At 38.1% G+C, this 20,330-nt stretch overlaps 1 protein-coding gene across 5 annotated transcripts in view; it reads left to right on the top strand.

Annotated features, from left to right (window-relative positions):
• The window catches only part of Odr4 (odr-4 GPCR localization factor homolog), a 48,778-nt gene that overhangs the window by 3,991 nt on the left and 24,457 nt on the right, over nt 1-20,330 (top strand). For 3 of the 5 annotated variants that reach the window (XM_075988194.1, XM_075988197.1, XM_075988193.1), the window contains exons 3-11: nt 930-1,064; nt 4,022-4,117; nt 6,087-6,193; nt 7,918-7,954; nt 8,650-8,790; nt 9,448-9,543; nt 10,905-10,970; nt 17,361-17,489; nt 18,080-18,170. In XM_075988194.1, coding sequence (XP_075844309.1) covers nt 930-1,064; nt 4,022-4,117; nt 6,087-6,193; nt 7,918-7,954; nt 8,650-8,790; nt 9,448-9,543; nt 10,905-10,970; nt 17,361-17,489; nt 18,080-18,170 — 898 coding nt within the window. The remainder of the gene's footprint in view (nt 1-929; nt 1,065-4,021; nt 4,118-6,086; nt 6,194-7,917; nt 7,955-8,649; nt 8,791-9,447; nt 9,544-10,904; nt 10,971-17,360; nt 17,490-18,079; nt 18,171-20,330) is intronic. The other 2 variants (XM_075988196.1, XM_075988195.1) reach the window with 1 other exon arrangement.

The raw sequence follows: 20,330 nt of genomic DNA, 5'->3' as shown, positions 1-20,330 counted from the left end.
GTTGCTGGGAACTCAGTCTGGTCTTCTGCAAGAGAATACTCATTCTGACCACCGAGCCATCTCTCCAGCCCTAAGAGACATGTCTTAACCATGCCATAATACTTATATCATGGTGATGCTAATGATCTCTATGGAGTTTTAGGTCATATTTGGAGATAATATGCCACTTTAGCTCCATTATGAGCCTTATTAGCTCACTTGGGAACCATGCTGCAGTGAAGCTGAGATCTCTTCTAGTCCTTAAATTTAGTTTTAGATTTTTCTCTTTTGGTTACCATTTAAATGCTGTTAAAAATGAGGAACCTGGAGTTCGGAACCCTTTGAATTTTGTTTCAAATCCCCTCTGTCGTTCTCTTGATACATCTATGTCAATTTATTTATTTACTTTGAACTATGAACTTTTATATTTGTTAAACATCCAATCCATTGAAATTACAGAGACAATAGATAAAATAATTGGAGTAGTGACTAAGCATATTACATTTTAATTATGTCAGTTCATTTACATGTTCAGCAACAACAAAGATGCCCTTGAACTTGTGGTTCTCCCCTACTTCCTGAGTGTGCTGGATTGCGTGTGTATGCCATCATCCTGGTTTATCTGGCACTGGTAATTGATACTAGGCCCTTCTGCATGCCAGGCAGTCACTGTACCAACTGAGCTACATCCACAGTTCCGGAATCATCTATAGTAATGTATAGGAATCCACCCTATTACTTATATTAAGGATCTTCAAGTAAATAATAAGTTGCTATTACATACATTAAAGATTAACAGCGTATGAGAGATATATCGCACTAAAATAGCTTCCATAATAATATGAGTATTAACAGTTTAAATTTCTGAAATACTGTTTAATTTTTGCATTAGATATCTAGTTCTTCAATCAGATATAACTATAATAAGCTTTTACAATTTGTTTTTAAAGTGTTCTTCACAAAAGGATTATGTGATTCTTGCCACTAGAACACCACCCAAAGAGGAACACAATGAGAATCTCAAGCATCCCAAAGCTAAGTTGGATACCTTGGATGAAGAATGGGCCACAGAACATGCCAGCCAGGTAAAATTGTCTCACCACATATATGTTTGTATTCAATTGAGTAACAAGAGAAACAAATGCTTCCTGGGTTGCTAGACTGGAATTTTACAGTATTCTTTCTTAAATGCATGCCAATAGTTGCCTTCAAAACAATTTTACAGAAGGCTTTAAACGTTATGACTCTTAGACCTTTGTTAATCGAACAAGTCAAAGAACACATTCAATAAGGCAGAAGAGTGTGAGTGTGGGTGAGAGACACAAAGACACAATACTAGGAAAATAGCAAGCAGTTGGGCAGTTGAGTATAGCTGAAACACAGTGCGTGTAAGAAAATGTAATTAAATACAAGGCTTGTTTATGGGTGGCTTTGGAATACAATTCAAAAAAGTATATTTGGTAAACAAAAGTCCAGTGGTATGGATAGGGAGAGTCATGGTCCTTTTTAAAGGATGTGGCCTTAAAAATGTATATGTGGCCACCAGTAGATCAATCAGGCTCCACTGGATGGCCCCACATCTGTGAGTATATGAGCAGCTCAAATTGGACTCATGGGGTTATTAAAAAAAAGAAAAGAAAAGACACGAAGTTGAAAGGAAAAGCATAGGATGTGGGCTGGATCTTGGAAAAGTGGTGATAAATATGATCAAAGTACATTGTGTAAAATCTCATAGTACTAATAAAAGTATTATATTGAAAAATCCAGTGGTAAGCCTTTATACTCCCGTATTTTAAAAGAGGTAAAGTGACTTATTTGCCAGTAATTTATAAGATAACATTAGTATTGGCACAGTATTGGTGGAATGTAGAACCTGGAGACAGAAGAGAAGCTGCAGCAAAAGCAGTAGTCCAACCCAGTGAAGGTCTGAGCCCAAACAAGATTCTGAGCTTTGCAAGGGTATGAGTTGTTTCTTGTGTTTATGGCTGTAATCTAAGAGCTTGCAGCATTTCCATGGTTAATAATATGAGTTGTAAAATACTAGATAAAAAAATGCATGAATAAATTGGCTTAACCTTCATTACAACTTCAAAGAAAGAGCTAGACTCATGACCATTAAGTGACCAAGTGGATTGAGAATAAAGAAATTTAGAAGAGAAAATGCCAGAGATGGCTGAGATTTTGACCTTGAGTGTTTGTGAGGACAATTTTACTGTTATGAGAGAAGGAAATAGCTTTAGGGTTGTTGAAAAAGCAATAAATATGCTAATTCACTTAAAATATTTCTTGAATGAATTGTGGTATAGTGGTATATAAAAAAATGAGACCTGGATAGAGGTGGGCGGTCCTTGGGCTTCCCACAGGTCAGGGAACCCTGATTGCTCTTTGAACAGATGAGGGAGGGGGACTTGATTGGGGGAGGGGGAGGGAAATGGGAGGCGGTGGCGGGGAGGAGGCAGAAATCCTTAATAAATAAATAAATTAAAAAAAATAAAAATAAAGATGATTAGAGTAAGATAAAAGTTGAATTATTATATTTCTTTTTCAATTTATAAACCTCTAAGATAAATAAATGTGTTTATATTTGTGTTGGAAGAATAGTATAAACAATTCTAAGAAGTAAGATTTTTTTAAAGAAGGTATTACTTTAGTTCTATTATAATTCTATTATATGTGTTACTTTAATTCTATATATAAATAACTTGCAATTCCATATTTGGTTTTGATTTTTTTATAATTTTTTTCTTTCATGTGTTTGTAGTGTGCATGCATGCTGTATATGTGTGTGCATATGTGTATAATAGTGGGGGCTTGAGGCTTATATCAGTAACCTTTCTCAATCACTCTGCCACGTTACTCTTTGAGTCAGAGTCTCAGTCAAGCTTGGAGCCCACTGATACAGCTTGTCTTGCTGGCCAGGTTACTCTAGGAAATCCCTTGTCTTCACTCTCAGAGGATGGAATTGCGTCATACCCAGCATTTACATGGGTTCTTGGGATTTGAATGCCGATCGTTTTGCTTGTGCAGCAAGTGCTTTAACCACTGAGCTACCCCCATTTTCCCTATTAAGTTTTCTGTGTTCTATATAATTTATATACAAATACATATGGAGAGAACATGCATGAATTTATAATAGTAAATTACTATTTTTACCTCTAGAGTTAACTGTATAATTTTTAAAACCGCATGGGTTCCCCATGATAAATATGAAAACTTCGTCACATTTGTCATACTGATTAAATCAGATTTATGAATCCGAGGGAATCATGAGTTGAAATAATACAGATGTAGTAGAAATGATGCTTTAATATCTAATTTTCTAACCTTTAACTTTGTGATTGTTTGCTTATACCATAGTCTATGAAAGCTAGCAAAAGCAATCTTGTAGCTGGGAACTTGGCTGGCAGAGAAAAGCACATGCAGTTTTAAAAACTAGCCCCATCAAGTGAAGGGAAGATACAAACAGAGGGCAGATTAGACAGCTGCAAGACGGCCTGGTTCTCAGGGGTGTGGGTCTCAGGGAAGCTGTGTGTACAGCGAAGACAGCTCCCTCAAGGTGACAGTCAGTTTGGGCTTAGGAAACAGCCTGAGGAAAGGATAGGAGTTAGAAAGCCAATGTGTGGTCAATGGGAAGTAGTTTTGACCGATGCTTGACTATTTCAGAGAAACTAGTTCAGCTGTGTCTCTGAACATCAGATGGGCCAGATTCTGGAAAGATTAAAATGGCAGTCTAAGGTAAAATATTTATTTTGTAGATAGTTGGAAGACCATTGAAAAAAATTCACTTTACAAGTCTTAGGAGAAAAGGTCTGTCTATTTGTTGATGCACCTAAACAGGTTATTAAAGTGACTTAAGATATAAAGTTGAGGGGGCTCTGGGAAGGGTTATGTATATAATAACACTCTAGTTTTTCAGTGGCCTCTACCTAGAGTCTATATGGATAGTTGGTCCTGGATAAATATTTGCTGATTTAATGTTTACCATATCAAGTAGAAAAGACTGGCATGCTTATGATAGCTGATACTGTATTTTTATCTTTAGGTATCCAGAATGCTCCCTGGAGGACTTGTGGTTCTTGGAATATTTATTATTACAACTTTAGAACTATCAGATGATTTTCAAAATGCCCTGCGCAGAGTAAGTCGAGTGTAACATACACTCTTAATGAGATAAAAGTTACATATTATTTAATCATATGCATGTGTATTGATCTTGAGCATGCATGTATTAGTGTTCCATTAATTCTTTATGCTGCAATTTGTGGAAATGGCATTTTCTATTCATTTATTTGCAGATCTTGTGTGTAATGAATCTAAATATTTTTCCAATCAAAGCTATATATTTTAAAATATTTTTTAAGGTTTGTTTATTAAACGTGTATATGGTGGTGGTGGTGGTGGGGTCATGCACCCACCTTGCTGAACTTGTGGAGGTCAGAGAACAATGACAACTTTGTAGACTCAGTTCTTCTTTCCGTCCGTCTTTTCCTGGCTCCCAGGGCTTGAATTCAGGCTGTCAGGCTTCCACATCAAATGCCTTTACCTGCTGAGCCATCTAATTGGCCCTCGAAACAATTTTTCAAAAGATGATATCTTAATGTTATACAACAAGTTAAAATGGTTTAACTGGTTTTCTTGTGCAATAGCACTTTTCTTATAGACCCTCGACTTAGGAGGAAGCGATTGTAGTAATATCAAGTTACGCTAGTCACATCTTTTGAAGTTCTGAGGCTAATATATAAATATTAATTATATGTTTATTCTTTATTCCTGGAAGGGGTGCATATCCTGCTTCTCATATTTTTTGTTTAGGTAGTGTAATCAATCCAAAACTAAATGTAAAAGTCCCAAGCTGTTTTCTCTTAAACTGAAACCTAAAGTAGTCTTCAGGAAGCTTTCATATCTTTACATATGTAGTTTCATGAGCGTATCTCACCTTGCGAGCAAGAGGAACCTTATACCATTCAGAAGAACAAAACTGGTAGCTGGGGGCAATTTAAAAAACAATCTATAAGCACTGTAGACACCTCCATTGTTGTAACCTCCGCTTCAGACAGCTCACATGGGTGATATGTTGTGCATAGGAAGAGAGAATATATTCCTCCCGGCATGTCTTCCAGTCTTTTTCACTGATGCTCATCATTTTTGACAATTTGGAATACATTTTGAATCTCTGTGCATGTGCTAGTTTGTTTTCACTCTGAACCTAGAATCACCAGGGAAGCGGTCTTAATGAGGAGTCCTCAGGACCAGACTGGCCTGTGAGCATGTCTGTGGGAGATTATCTGGATTGCTGTGTAAAGCCTCAGCCCATTGTGGACGGCACGGTTCCCTAGGAGGGTTTCCTGTGTGTGTTCTCTGTGCTGTCTTCACAGACAGCCTTGCCTATACAATGAGACACAATTTCAATCTCAGATTGAAAATAAACTTCGGAAAGAAATGGTGTCTCAAGAGATAACTACAAGAAATAATTTTGTAAAATGTGTTGTTTATTGCCAATAATTTTGGTCATTATATCATATTGTATTTTGTGGAGTAGTTTCTTTTGATATTGTCAGGAAGGGCAAATACCTTCTGACCAGTTGTTTCCAGCTTATAGGTGATAAGAATTAGGTGACAAATTAGATCTCTCTACACATTGTTGGAAGAAAGCTTAGAGCCACATTCATGACCCTCTAAACTAATCCCAGGTCCAAGTTTTATAGTTAACATTTCTGACACAAATCTCTGTCACTGTTCTGATTTTTTTCTCCTAATTTTTTACTGCTTTTATTTTTTTGTGAAGTTTAAATAAGAAATGCTAACCAGGCAACATGTTTCATTTTTATGGTTAGAAAAATCACTTATAACAAAAATAAAGCTTATGTTCTATATTTTATATAAATGCTAGTTGCCTAAAATTTATTTATCATGTCCAGTTAATTATTAATTATAGGGAATTATGTTTTTTCTTAAAACTCAATTTTTATGTGAGTTCTTTTGCGAAATCACAAATGGTTAGTGTATCATGATATAGTCCATGAAATTCTGAAGATTAGGAATTGTCATTGCCTTCTGCTACATTTTTCATTTTGTGATGAATTCATGTATATTTCTCTGTCTTTCAGCTAATATTTTCTGTGGAAAAATCTATAAATAGAAAAAGACTATGGAATGTCACAGAGGAAGAGGTCTCAGAACGAGTGATACTTCACATATGTTCTTCTACAAAAAAGTATCTTTTATTTGGGTGTTTCTGGTTAATGTCTATGGCTAGCGCACACCACCCACATGCACACTACAGTGGCCATGCTTTTTCCTCCTCTCCCTGATATGCCATGCAAATCACAGCCTACAGTTCTTTCCTTAAACGTTTGTTTAAATTATCCTTTTGGGAAAAGACTATTAAGTTTGTAAAGAACACATTGTTATGATTAGGGCTGCCAGTAATAATGTTAATAATAATAATAATGGCTACTGGTCCTGTGCTGAATTATAGAGTTTGATAGAGAGAAAGGACTTAGGATTCTGAATATTTTTGCCAGCTTATACCATGTATATTTTTGTACTGTAGGTTCCTTTCAGAGATAAATTTAGGCATATAATGTTTTTGCTATGTTAGTATAATTTTAGCCCGACACTGGTGGTGTGTGCCTTAAATCCCAGCACTCAGAAGGTCCAGGCAGGTGGATCTCTGTGAGTTGAAGGCCAGTCTGGTTAGTCTACAGAGCAAGTTCCAGGACTGACTCAAGAGAAACCTTGTCATGAAAAGCAAAACCAAACCAAACCAAACAAATAGAATTTTCATCTTTGATTTTTATAGTTAAAATGTGCAATTTGAAGTATCCATAATTGAGCTGGACAGTGTAGAAATTCTTAAGCCTTTGCCATGGACAAGTGACCTCCTTAGACTCTCTCCTCTATCACTCCCCAGGATAGATGGTCACTAAAGAAGAGACACAATCCAAGAACCCACTAAATGAAGACTTGGAGAAGGCAAGATTAAAAATAGACTTTTCCTGGGGAAGATGTTTAACATATTTGTCACTTGCCTGGGAAGTATCACAACCCAGTCAATGTTCCTGGGCCGGATCCCATCTGAAATAGCACTCCTTTATGCTGGCTATGTAGAGTTTGTGTGAATGAGAACTCATAGGCGCTTCCTTGCCATTTATTATGATTAGCAATATTTGCAAACAGATGGGAATTTGTGTTTGTTTGCTTTTTTAAGTACCAGGCATACTACAGTCAGCAATTCATACATATACATAATATACATAACACATAAACATTCAAACATTTATATAAGTGCATAGCTATATATATGTGTAGCATGAATAATAAAGACCCAGAGACAGATATCATGGTTAAAGCTGAAGATCAGAGAAGCAGAGCAGCCAGCCACTATGGAGACCTTTTACCTCTACCGAAGCTCACACTGAAGGGGTGATCCTCAGACTGCCTAGACTACACTGTGTTTCCACCAAACCTCCGACTTCACACTCCACTGAGTTCCTGTCTCTTCCCTTATTTATTCTTCTCTCCACCCAGCCATATCACTTCTGTCTCCACCTCCCAAGTGCTGGGATTAAAGGTGTGTGACTCCCAAACACTGGGATTAAAGATGAGTCACCACCACCTTGATCAGTTTCTGAATCAGTCTTGTGTAGTCCAGAGTAACCTTGAACTCACAGAGATTTGTCTGCCTCTTTCTCCAAAGTCCTGGGATTAAAAGTGTGTGCCACCATTCCCTGGCCTCTAGTGACTTTACTTTGCCATCTGATCTTCAGCAAGCTTTATTTATTAAAATACAAATAAAATATCACTGCATATCTGTATGTCTTTTAAACATCTGAAGTATTTTAACTTGTAAGCACTCATATGTACCATTTTGGCTTGGGGATTACATTTTGTTATCAAGAATTCTTTTGGAGTAATTTATGACCTTAATTAGTGAAGATCATCTTGTCGAACTTATGATGTCCATGATCCAAAGGTAAGAAAAACTACTCCTTAAAGATTTTTTCTGTGTTATAGGCTATTTTTAAAAGTCAAAATTCATCTTTATTTAAATGTAGTTATATTTAGTTCTAGTAACTTCCAGTGTCATCAGCCCTTTTTAATGTATATGACCCCATGTAGTTTTTTTGTGTTTGTTTGCTGTTGTTCTTAGTCTCCCGGCTTACATTTGAGACACTGATGGTAAAAGTGACTAAGGATTTTGTGTCACTGCAGTGCCTAGTCAAATGGCGCCCTGTGTGGTACAGAAGCCAGACCGGCATTTGCCTAAAAGCAATGTGAAAATGACTCAGCAGTGTAGGAAGCAAGGAGAGCACAGCCATACTGAGGGGCAGCTCGGTGGGCATTCGCTGCACACAGTCTTTAGGATGGGCTGTGGAGGCCGTGGCTGAAAGCTGGTGCCCAGGCACCTTTTAGAGTTCTCAGCACTCTCTGACCCGTCAGCCTACTCCCAGGAGGTTGTCAGGATTGTCTAGCTTGTATGAAAGACTACTAAAATTAACACATGATCATTTCTTTATTTCTTTTTCCCTTAAATCAGGGAATTTAGTCAATAGTCCAAAATGTTAGCCTGTTCAAGTTATATATAGATTTTATACCTTAGTTTATTAATGCATATTATTTTACCTAAACCATATCTTGATTTGTTTTTCCACCTTCTCCCTGTTAAAGAGTTCGGCAAGACCTGCAGATTGGAAGTGTCAAAATCGAGTCTCTACCTCCTGGCTGTCTCTAGAGTGTACTGTTCACATTAATATCCACATCCCACTGTCGGCTACTTCTGTCAGTTATTCTCTGGAAAAAAATACAAAGGTATCCAAGTAAAATATATTGTCTTCATTGATTACTGAATGGACTCTCTGCTGTTAATCTGATTGTGATATTTATAATCCTTAAAACTTGTACTCTACTAAAATGGTTGTTGTTATGTGTATAATGAGCTTGTTACTCTAGCCGGATTAGGAATTTTTTTTAGCATGAATAATGTCATAATACTAGTATATTTAGTATAGTGGGTACTTAATAAATATTTGTTAATGTAGAGTTTAGTTATGTCCATTGATTTACTAATGACCTTGTCTTGACCCTGGTTAGTTTTGCCTTTCTTTTTCTATTCCTTTGTATTTCATCATTTTTTGTTTCTGTGTATTTTTTCTTCTTTAATACTGCTTTATGCTACTCAAGGCTCATTTTTCTACTTGTGAAAAGATAATAGACGCTATTGGATGTTATTTCTATGCCCATGTTGTTAATAAGACTTTGGAGTTTGTGATATAAACTTTAGGAAAAGATCAGAAAACTCATTACATATGTATAAGAAGTTAAAAGATTAGGACTTTTTAATCTGTGATACTGGATTTAAACACCGTGTTATTGACATTCTCAAGATTCAGTGTAGTAGATGGAGAATAGTAAAATAGGCTTGACTAAGATAACTTTCCATCTGAAAGATTTCATGTTGTTTTTAAGAGTGGACTTGTACGCTGGGCCAAGCAAATAGAAAATGGTGTTTATTTAATTAATGGACAAGTTAAAGATGAAGATTGTGACCTATTAGAAGGACAGGTGAGTTCAGAGAGAATCATCTTATTTATGAAATAAGTTTCTAAGGAAAAACAACCTTATCTTTAGTCCTTATCTTCATTAAAACAGGTTTCATTTACTCATTTCTGGAATCTTTTATTTTTCATTTATTTATTTTGATGTAGGGTTTCTATGTAGCTTTGGCTGTCCTAGATCTCACTATATAGACCAAACTGACCTCAAACGCACAAAGATCCGCCTGCCTCTGTCCCCCAAGTGCTGGGACTGAAGGTGAGCACTACCATTCTGGGCTCCAGGGGCTTATAAAGTAAAAGGCAAATGTTTTTCTCAGAAAGTGATAGGAAGAGGCTATTTCTGGTGTAACTGAGGTACTGAATCCTGGAATTAGGAATGTCATCTGCATCTAAAGCCTACCTACTCTCCAAATTGTAAAAAGCTTATTCAAAACTATCTTGTGTTCTGCCATCTGTAGCTCTATGTGGAAGGCTCCATAAGGGTTTCTCAAATACCTTTGACCTGAATAAAGAGAAGCTTAGGTCATCTCTCTTGTAAAGCAGAGATCTGCAAACTGGAAAAAAGCCACGTAGTAAATGCTTTAGGTTTTAGAAGACATGTTGTAGTTCAACTGTTCATCTCTCCTGTTGTCCCACTAAAGTCATCACAGATGGTTGCTGCGGGACGATAGTCTGTACCCTGTCACTTATATTTTGTTGTTCTAATAAAACACTGATTGGCCAGTAGTCAGAAAGGAAGTATAGGCAGGACGACCAGGCAGGAAGTAGAGGTGGGGTGACAAGGATAGGAGAATTCTGGGAAGAGAAAAGAGTCAGTCTGCAGTTGTCACAGATGAAGCTACATACAGAGCAAGCAAGATGAGAATGCCTCACTGATAAAAGGTACCAAACCATGTGACTAATATAGACAAGAATAATAGGCTAATTTAAGATGTAAAAATTAGTTAATAAGAGGCCTGAGCTAATAGGCCAACCAGTTTATAATTAATGTAAACCTCTGTGTGTTTCTTTGGGACTGAACAACTGTGGGACCAGGCAGAACAGAAACCTCAGTCAATAGATGGTAATATAAATGAATGATCTTGATGGTTCCAGAAAATGCTCATTTACAGAGTAAGGTGACAATGTAAATTTGACCTACAGAAAATAATTTACTGATCTCAAATCTGAAGGAATTAAAGTAGGGAATAATTTTAAGAGACTAATTGGTTAATTTGGAGTATATAATGCAGTGTGACTTTACAAAAGCAAAATTAAAGTAATTAAGATTGTATTTTCTTCTTGGTATTTAGAAAAAGTAAAATAATTCCTAAATTACCCTTTATTTTTTGTATATAACCTTAACAGTCTGGCTTTTATATTTTTTAGAAAAAATCTAGAGGAAATACTCAAGCAACTGCTCATTCTTTTGATGTCCGAGTGCTAACACAGTTGGTAAATATTTTTAAATCCACTTATTTAAAAATAAGTAATTTCGGCTAACATAATGAAAAATTAGGAATATAATTGTATTAATTAAAAAATATAGCAAGATTTGAAACTATATAAAGCATTCAGTTATAAGAAGGTTACTCCCAAGAAGCATTGCTCTGATTTAATCATTTTGAGCCTTTTGTCTCAAGGCTATTAAAGTATTTCCATGTAAATAACAGTTTTAAAAGCATGTGTATATATGTATTTAAATATTTTAAGCTGTTGATTTCATTATTAAACTTAGAATTCTTAGAAACTTTTAAAAGAAGATGTGTGTTGATATACGGAGAATTGTCATATACTTAATTTGAGGTATGTATTCATCTTATACTCTAATTTCATAAAAAAAAAAAAAAAAATCTCCAGAGGTGTCTGGTGTAATGGCTCCGTGTTTCAGAGCATTTATTGTCCTTGCCGAGATTATGGGTTTGATTCCCGGCACCCACATTGTGGCTCACAACCATCCATAACTCCAGTTACCTCCTCTGACCTCCAAGTACACTATATAAACACATGGTGCACAGACATACATGTAGGCAAAACATTCATACACATAAGATAAATCTAAAAAATCTCCAGAGTATTAATTAGCAAGTTTCATTTTTTTCTTTATATTTTAAAATTATACATCTATATGGAAATTCAATATTTTTTAAAATGGGGTCTATTGAAGAAACCAATCAAATAAAAAAATCACTTAAATTAAAACTACTAATAACTTCTAAATGCTGTCCATTTTAATATTGCCTCATGCTATCCCAAAGAACAGACCATGATTATAGGAAGTATAAGAAATTTCATTTCAATATTGTTCTAGAGTTTGAAGCTCAGAAATAGTACCAGAATTTTCAGTTTTTTAATTAAGAGGAAGTGGAGGTAATTTGGTTCATAAAGATGCTTTCCCATTTTTCTCTGTGTTTAACTATAAAGCATTGCTAAGTTTGGCATTGGATTTAAGCTTCTCACCGTAGTTTCCAGTGTTTTTTTTCATAGTACTTAGCAGTACATTTTTTTTTTGTCTTGTATTTTTAGTGGACTTACCTTTTAGGGGTGAGGGATTCGAGATGGGGTTTCTCTGTTTAGCCCTGACTGTCGTGGAACTCGTTCTATAGACCAGGCCAGCCTCAAACTCACTGAGATCTGCCTACCCCTGTGATGGGGGAGTGTCATATATCAATCTGTTGATTTCCTTGGTTAAGCAATAAAGAAACTGCTAGGCCCATTGGATAGACCCACCCTTAGATGGGTGGAGTAAACAGAACAGAACGCTGGGAGGAAGAGGAAGTGAGGTCAGACTCCACAGCTCTGCTCTCCGGAGCAGACGCAAGAGAGACGCCATGCTACCTGCTCCAGGGAAGACGCACACCATGCCCCAGCTCCGACCCAGGATGGACTTAGGCTAGGATCTTCCCGGTAAGCGCACCTAGGGGCGCTACATAGATTATTAGAAATGGGCCAGAGCAGTGTTTAAAAGAATACAGTGTCCGTGTAATTATTTGGGGCATAAGCTAGCCGGGCCGGACAGGCGGCTGGGGTGTTTGGGGACGCAACCCTGCCGCCGCTCATATTACTACAAATGACGCCCAGACGTGTGGCTAACTAAACCCACTTAAAAAACCTGAGAAGTCGTAAAAATAAGGGAGAGAGAGTTTAACACAGATTTTTGCTGTTTGTTGGTGGCGTGCTGTAGAGAGATTTCCTGATTCGGCAACAGCAGCAGAAAAAACGCTGTGTCATTTCAAAGAGTGGCTTCCTGGGGCTGTGCCGCCAGTGCAAACTCTGGCTTTATGTTTGTGTTCCCGCTTGGGATCGGAAGGAGAGTGCTCTGAGACCTTGACGATGACTCAGAGCTCCCCGCCTGCTCCTGGGCAGAAGGCAGAATCAGGCTTAGGCAGGCGGAAGAGCATGGCGGATTCCTGCTGCCATACAGAGACGTGTTTTTAGACTGCGCAGTGCTCTGCCTGTCAGATTTGGATGTTACTTGGATGAAAAGAATTTCTGTGCTGCACGCTCAGTCTCAGAATTAAAGTGCTGAGTGCCGCTCCTACCTGGTAGCCCCAAGAGGCTTCCTGACTCAGCTTCAGCTGCAAAACCCTGCAGCTCATTAAGAGGTCCTGCCACAAAACACTTAAACAGTGTTGATGAAAAGCTGAACACATGCTTTTCGGTTTTCAGCCGTAGCAGGAAAAAAGCTGCGCTGTTTAAAAATGCTGGCTTTCTGGGCCATCCTGCCAGGGCAAACTCTGACTGTTTGAGGCAGGAGGGCCGGCTACCGAGAGAGGACTTGAGTGTTGTCTGTTGTAGCTCGCTTGCTGGCAGGGACCTTGAAATGCCATGAGGCTGGAAAGCTAAGGATCTAGCTGGCAAAGCCACGCCTTTAGTCCTACTGAGATTGCTTGGTAAACTAAAGACTCATGTGGTCAGAAAAACAGAGAGAGATACAGTAAAGAGAGATTCAAAGACAGAGAAAATTTCTAAATGGTTTAAAGTGTGTTAAAAATATATGCAGACTAAAAGTTGAAGTTCTTAAAGCAATAAACAAAAAAAAAGGAAGAGAGTTGTCGTGTGTCTTAGTACACACCTTTAATCCCAATGCCTGGGAGGCAGAGACAGGCGGATCTCTGAGAGTTCAAAGACAGCCTGGTCTACAGATACATGCTCAAAAAGCAAAAAGTTAACCTAGGAATGTCACAGCTTAGATTCTTAAGCGCCTAGTGATTTAAAGGCACAAATCAAAAGTGCTCCTGGATAGTAAAAAATTGCAGATTCACAATAGGACAGATTCAGACCACTAAACGAATCACACTGTTGTATGAATGTACGTTGGCTTGGGAGAGAGAAGAAAAAGAATATAGAGAATAAAGTTAATGGTTTAAAAAGAAAAAAGTAAAAGTAAAGTCTTTAAAGAGAGAGTACAGATAGTTATAGATATAAATAAAAATAAGCCGCGTAAAGATGAAAAATTCACAAAGAGTCTGGATTATGTACATTGTGTTTTCTTTAAATTTTTTGACTGTGAAGGAGCTAAGTACAGAGAGATATTTCATTATATTGGCTGCCAAGCTAAACCAGAATGGATATAAGGGTATTACAATTTCAGAATTTGGGTCTAAGGATATGATGCTTTGGAGAGAGTCTTCTTTTGTTTTCACAGAGGATGAGACTCTATGGATTTCTTCTATTCCGATTTGGTATGATGGACCACGTCCTCCTGAAGGGTTGCTGTGAACATCTTCAGAAAATTGCTTTGCTCAACTGCCAACTGAGATAAACCTGGCACACAGGTTACACCCTAAATAATCTGATTAACGACGCCCCCATTCAGCAGGAAGCAGTTTGGAGAGAAAAAACTGCGCCCATGTTCCCAAATATAGTTTATAAATGTTCTTTTACATTTAAAGGGGGAAATGATATAGGTATGAATAATTTGCATTGGTATGGATTTTAAGGTCAATTTTGTTATATGTATAAATGTTTCTGATGTAACTTTTACTTGATAACTGTTATATGTAATTTTGCTATGTTAAGGTTAAAGCCTTCGTTTTTTTTTTTTGTTTAAACAGAAAAAGGGGAAGTGATGGGGGAGTGTCATATATCAATCTGTTGATTTCCTTGGTTAAGCAATAAAGAAACTGCTAGGCCCATTGGATAGACCCACCCTTAGATGGGTGGAGTAAACAGAACAGAACGCTGGGAGGAAGAGGAAGTGAGGTCAGACTCACAGCTCTGCTCTCCGGAGCAGACGCAAGAGAGACGCCATGCTACCTGCTCCAGGGAAGACGCACACCATGCCCCAGCTCCGACCCAGGATGGACTTAGGCTAGGATCTTCCCGGTAAGCGCACCTAGGGGCGCTACATAGATTATTAGAAATGGGCCAGAGCAGTGTTTAAAAGAATACAGTGTCCGTGTAATTATTTGGGGCATAAGCTAGCCGGGCCGGACAGGCGGCTGGGGTGTTTGGGGACGCAACCCTGCCGCCGCTCATACTACTACACCCCTGTCTTCAAAATGCTGGGATTAAAGGTGTGTGCCACCACTGCCCAACATAAATTACATTTTTAGAACTGGTTTTTGATGTTACTGGTGCTATTTTTTTAAATTTGTTTTTTATGTATTCTTTGAGAATTTCATGCAGTGTATTTTGATCATGTTCTTTCCCTACCCCAACACTTTCCAGATCTGTTCCCTCACAAATTCACAATTTTTCTCTCTCCTAAAAGTTTAAAATAGCCAGGTACGGTGGCACATGCATTTAGTCCCAAAGCTCAGGAGGCAGAGGCAGGCAGGTCTATGAGTTCAAGGCCAGCCTGATCTACAAAGTGAGTTCTAGGACAGCCAGAACTACACAAAGAAATCTTGTCTCAAGAAACCAAAAAAGTGTAAAGTTGCAAGCAAACAAGCATATAAACAAAATCCATGGAGTCTCAGACTGGAGAGGTGGCTCAGGAGTTAGGAGCACTGGCTGCTCTTACAGCAGATCAAGATCAAGACAGTTCGATTCCCAGCACCAATGTGGAGGTTCACAACTATCTGGTAACTCTAGTTCTAGGGAATTCAACACCCTCACCAAGGGCACCAGGCTCCCATGTGGTGCACAAACATACATGCAAGCAAAACACCCCACACACATATAATTAAATAAATCCTCATGGCGTCGGCCATCTGAGCATGGACCCTATCGTGGAGTGTGTTTGATATACCCAGTGTTGTTCCACTGAATAAAACTGATTCTTCCTCTTCCAGCACCTATCAATTGCAAATAGCTTTTTGGCTAGAGGTGGGACTTGTGCTCACTTCCTCTGACTATACTGGTGTTTTGTTCGACCTGAGTGTGTTCAGATCTTATGCATGCGATCACAGCCTCTTTGAATTCATATGTGCTTCTGTCTTGTGCTATTTATGCTACTGGAGGAGAAAAATAATCATAAATCTTGTGCTGTAAATCCCATGCTCTGCAATAATGACTTGCTTACAAGATGTGCTCACTTGTTCAGCCACTTTTTTAGAAAATTGGTTTTAAGACTTCCTTCATGATATGGAACCATACCTATTATCATTAATGAGGCCAGGAACCTGAGACTAGATAGGTCATTGGCCCTAGGGGACAACCTACTACAGTTATTCTGCTAAGTCAACACAGCAACAAAATGACTCCTAATAACATATGTCTATACCCTCATTAGAAGAGCTTCTCCCAGTAGATGGCATTTAACTCAGAGACCTGCAGTTGTACAGTGTTGAGAGAGCAAGAGACTTTGGAGCACTCAGCCCTTAAATAAGGTGTCTTTGTCACACCCTCACAAGGCTCAGATCTCCACAGAGGAGGATGTGCAAAGACTGTAAGAGCCACAGGTAGATGACTTCAAGGATAGATTTGAATTCAAGGGACTGGGACTGATGGACTGATAGTGGTGTTTTAATCCTGATTTTTTCTTTCCATCGTGATCATAGGCCTTCAGAAGTACTTTCAGTGTTATCATGCTGTCCTTGTTTTGGCAGTTGAGCCAATCAGATTTAAACTGTCTGAACTGGGGTGGGTTGATGGCATTCGATGTTCTCGCAGAGGACCCAGGGTTAGTTCCCAGCATCCACATGGCAGTTCACAACCATCCATCTATAAGTAGTTCCTGAGGATCTGACACCCACTCCTGCCTGGCTTCTTCAGTATTGCACACACATGTACACAGGTATATGTTCTAGGCAAAACATTTATTTGCATAAAATAATAATAAACATTGAAATGAGTGGAGCATCTGAAAAACAAGTATTGAGTACTGTGTACCCTGGAGACAATGGGGCATGAAATGAAAGCAGCCATGTCATCCCTTTGAAACATAATAGCATTTTCTGGTGACACTCTAGATGATGTTAGGGTCTTACCTGAGGAAAGCGTGGCAATAAATGTGTCTATGGGTTGGTTAGAATTTACCATGTTTATGTGTCCTAGTTTGTTACTTTTGTGGCTTTCTTGTATTCCATGCCTTGTATCTCCTACTGCAGCATGCCTTCTTTCTGCATCTTTTTATCTTCATAATACTTTCCTACAGCATCTACAAATAATGTATTTTAGGGGATATATTAAGTACTAGTATTTTAAATATTCATGTTAGTGAGAAAACATTAAGATGTAGTTGGTTTTCTTTCTATGTTAAGAATGCCCAGAAAATGTGTCATTTATAAAGAGACATATGAAGAACTTCTTTTAATCACTTATGGAGAATATTTTCAAGTGCTTAGACAAGAAATCCTTCCTCTTCTATAAAATGCCCACATACTGGTTAAATGCTTCCTGTAATGAATCATGTTAGGACTGTTAGGACTAATAATGGACTACAATTTTGTCTTTCAGCCCCTGAGTTCAGACCACAGATCCACAGCCACGGTCCAGATCTGTAGTGGCTCTGTAAACCTCCGGGGAGATGTGAAATGTCGAGCTTTCATCCACAGCAACAGACCCAAGGTTAAAGATGCCGTGCAGGTAAAAGAGTAGCTGGCGTGAAAAAAATGGGAACAACTTTAACACAATATCAAATCTTAGAAGTTCGCTTTCTTTTTATCTTAATTTTATGATTATTAATTTGGTTTCAATTAATGAAGTTCTAATCGCTTTCAAAATTTTTATGTGTAGACTGTCTATATGGGTTTAATAAGTATTCCACTCTTATATCAGTACCTTTGAAATAATTTCTTTTGAGGGGAGTTCAATTTCTTAATAGAAGTATTCACAGAAAGACTTCTTAGGTAGTGTTTCAGAGTTCAAAAAAAAAAGTGGTGACCAGCATTTATATCATAATACATTTTCTGATTTAGAATATTGGAAAATTTTGTTTAGATGCAAACTTTAATTTACTATTTAAATGTGGTTACATAGCTGTATAATTAAGGTACGTCTGTGTTATAGTAACAGTTATACAGTTATGCTGAGTGTGTGAGAAGAACGAGCAGAATGGTGTGCCAGTTATTGAGTGGACATTGTTGTCCCCGAAAGCAAATTATGAGGATTTGTTTTGTAATGAAATAATTCAACTTTGACGTATTTTATTTCTTACTGTATCTTTTTTCCCATAGGCAGTGAAGAGAGATATTTTGAACACAGTTGCTGATCGCTGTGAAATACTTTTTGAGGACCTGCTTTTGAATGAAACTCCAGAAAAAAAAAGTATGACTCTAAGCACTTTTTTTGTGTTTTTTTCTGTTTCATACAGTAAGATAATCAAGATTTAACATGTATGTCATCATAGGATCATAGGATGTTTTATGATAGTAAGTTATTTTTTTACTTTTATTGCTGAGTAAAATCTTTTCAGTTCTCCCTCCTCCACCATTGTTTTGAACATTTCTGTTAGCAAAGCTATCAACATTTAGCAGTTCCAAGGAAGACTGTTTCAATGTTCTGCATTCTTTCCTCCTCCTTTTAAAAATGAGTCCTTTGAGCATCTCTTACAATGTGTTTTCACTGTGTTCACTCTCTCTGTCACCCCTCCCGGTCCTTCTTGCCCACCAGATTTGTTCTTTTTTTTTTTTTTTAAATACACCAGGCATTGTTTGTGCTGCCCACGTATTTTTGGATGTCTTGTCTTACACTGGAGCATGCATAATCCTCTAGGGGCCACACCTTTGAGAAGACTGACTTTGCTCTCAGCAGCTATTCAATTGCAACAGCCCTTTAACTCGCTTCCCTTCTCTGTGCTGCAGTTGCATGGCTTGAGTTTGTGCTGATCTTGTGCATGCTGTCACAGTTGCTCTGTGTTCATCTGTGCAGTGGCCCTGCAGTGTCCGGAAAGCACTGTTTCTTAATAGTCGTCTACCATCTCTGCTCTTACAGTCTTTCTGCCCCTCTTCTGCAATAATCCCAGAGCCTCGGGCAGATGCCTCACTTAGGCCTGAGCGCTCTGCAGTCTCTCATCTCTGTACCACAGCTGGTTGTGGGTCTCTGTGTTAATTGCCATTTACTACAAAAGAGACTTCTCTGGTGAGGGTTGAGAGATACACTAATCTATGGGTATAACAGTAAGTCAGTAGGGGTTGGTTTAATGTGATACCCATTCAGCAGCATAGAGAGTAGTCATCTAGGGCCTGTGTCCTAGCCAGCTAGAGGTTCTTGGCCCTGCCAACAGTGCCAGGTGTGAGTTCCAAACTGGAGTAAGCTTGAAGTCCAGTCTGAAACGGGTTGGTTTCCCACATGACTTCAGTGCCTTTGGCACTAGTCAACGTGTCTTACCAAGCCAGTTGTCACTGTAGCTAGCAGGGTTCACAGCAGACTAAGAGTGATTTCTTTTTCATCGAGTAGCATGCAAAGCACCTGCTAGTACTCTTATCTGGCCTGTAAGAATGAGGCTATCAGATGAGCACCTGCTTGATTTCTTCATGTTCTAGCTCTCAGCAGTAGGGTCTGACAGTGAGGTCGTGGTGAGCAAACAAGAACACCGGCAAAAGCCTATATTGTTTAGGGATTTCTGGAATGTTCCTCGTCATTTAACTCCAAAAGACGCAACCCATTCTCAGCACCAGACTTTTTATTTGTAGAGGCACTGTTGCCCAAACTTTTTTTTTAATATTTATTTATTTATTTATTATGTATACAATATTCTGTCTGTATGCCTGAAGGCCAGAAGAGGGCCCCAGACCTCTTTACAGATGGTTGTGAGCCACCATGTAGTTGCTGGGAATTGAACTCAGGACCTTTGGAAGAGCAGGCAATGCTCTTTACCAATGAGCCATCTCTCCAGCCCTTGCCCAAACTTTTTATATATGAGCACGTAAATACTTTAGGAAGCATCTACAGTATTGGGTTTTCATATGTCTTTTGTATTAGTTATCCCTTCCAATATTCCCTTCTCTTCCCCCTTCCATTCCTGCCCCAAATAACACTTTCTATTCCATTATTCCCCTTTGATTCTTTATATAGCTGCATTCTGTTTCCACTCTCAGAGATGATTTTTTAAATATTTGCCTCTGATTGAGCTATTTCTGCCAGAGTGGACAGTGTCAGCAGTTTGACTTTAAGATTTCGTTGGTGTTGTAGGTTTCAAGTCACCGTAGGTGTACTCAAATATTAACTTATTAGTGTTTGCTGTATAGTGGATTTTCTGAGGTACTGTTTATACACTGTTATGTTTTGTATTTCTTAGCTATTTCTCTAGCCGACTTGATTAGGCTCCAGATGGCTGAATTCCATCTCTGGGGAAATATAAGCAGTTTATGTTTTGCATCTTAGTGATTTGTATTAAAATAGTTTTGTACTCAAAACATATATTAAGTATGCTTTTGAAACTATACCTTTTTGTCTCCATTCCTTCTTTTCTGCTAGTGGATGAAT

Source organism: Microtus pennsylvanicus, chromosome 10 (assembly GCF_037038515.1).
Source record: "Microtus pennsylvanicus isolate mMicPen1 chromosome 10, mMicPen1.hap1, whole genome shotgun sequence".
Taxonomy (NCBI): domain Eukaryota; kingdom Metazoa; phylum Chordata; class Mammalia; order Rodentia; family Cricetidae; genus Microtus; species Microtus pennsylvanicus.
The sequence above is the reverse complement of the archived record's forward strand: the minus strand, read 5'-3'. Positions and strand labels throughout refer to the sequence as shown.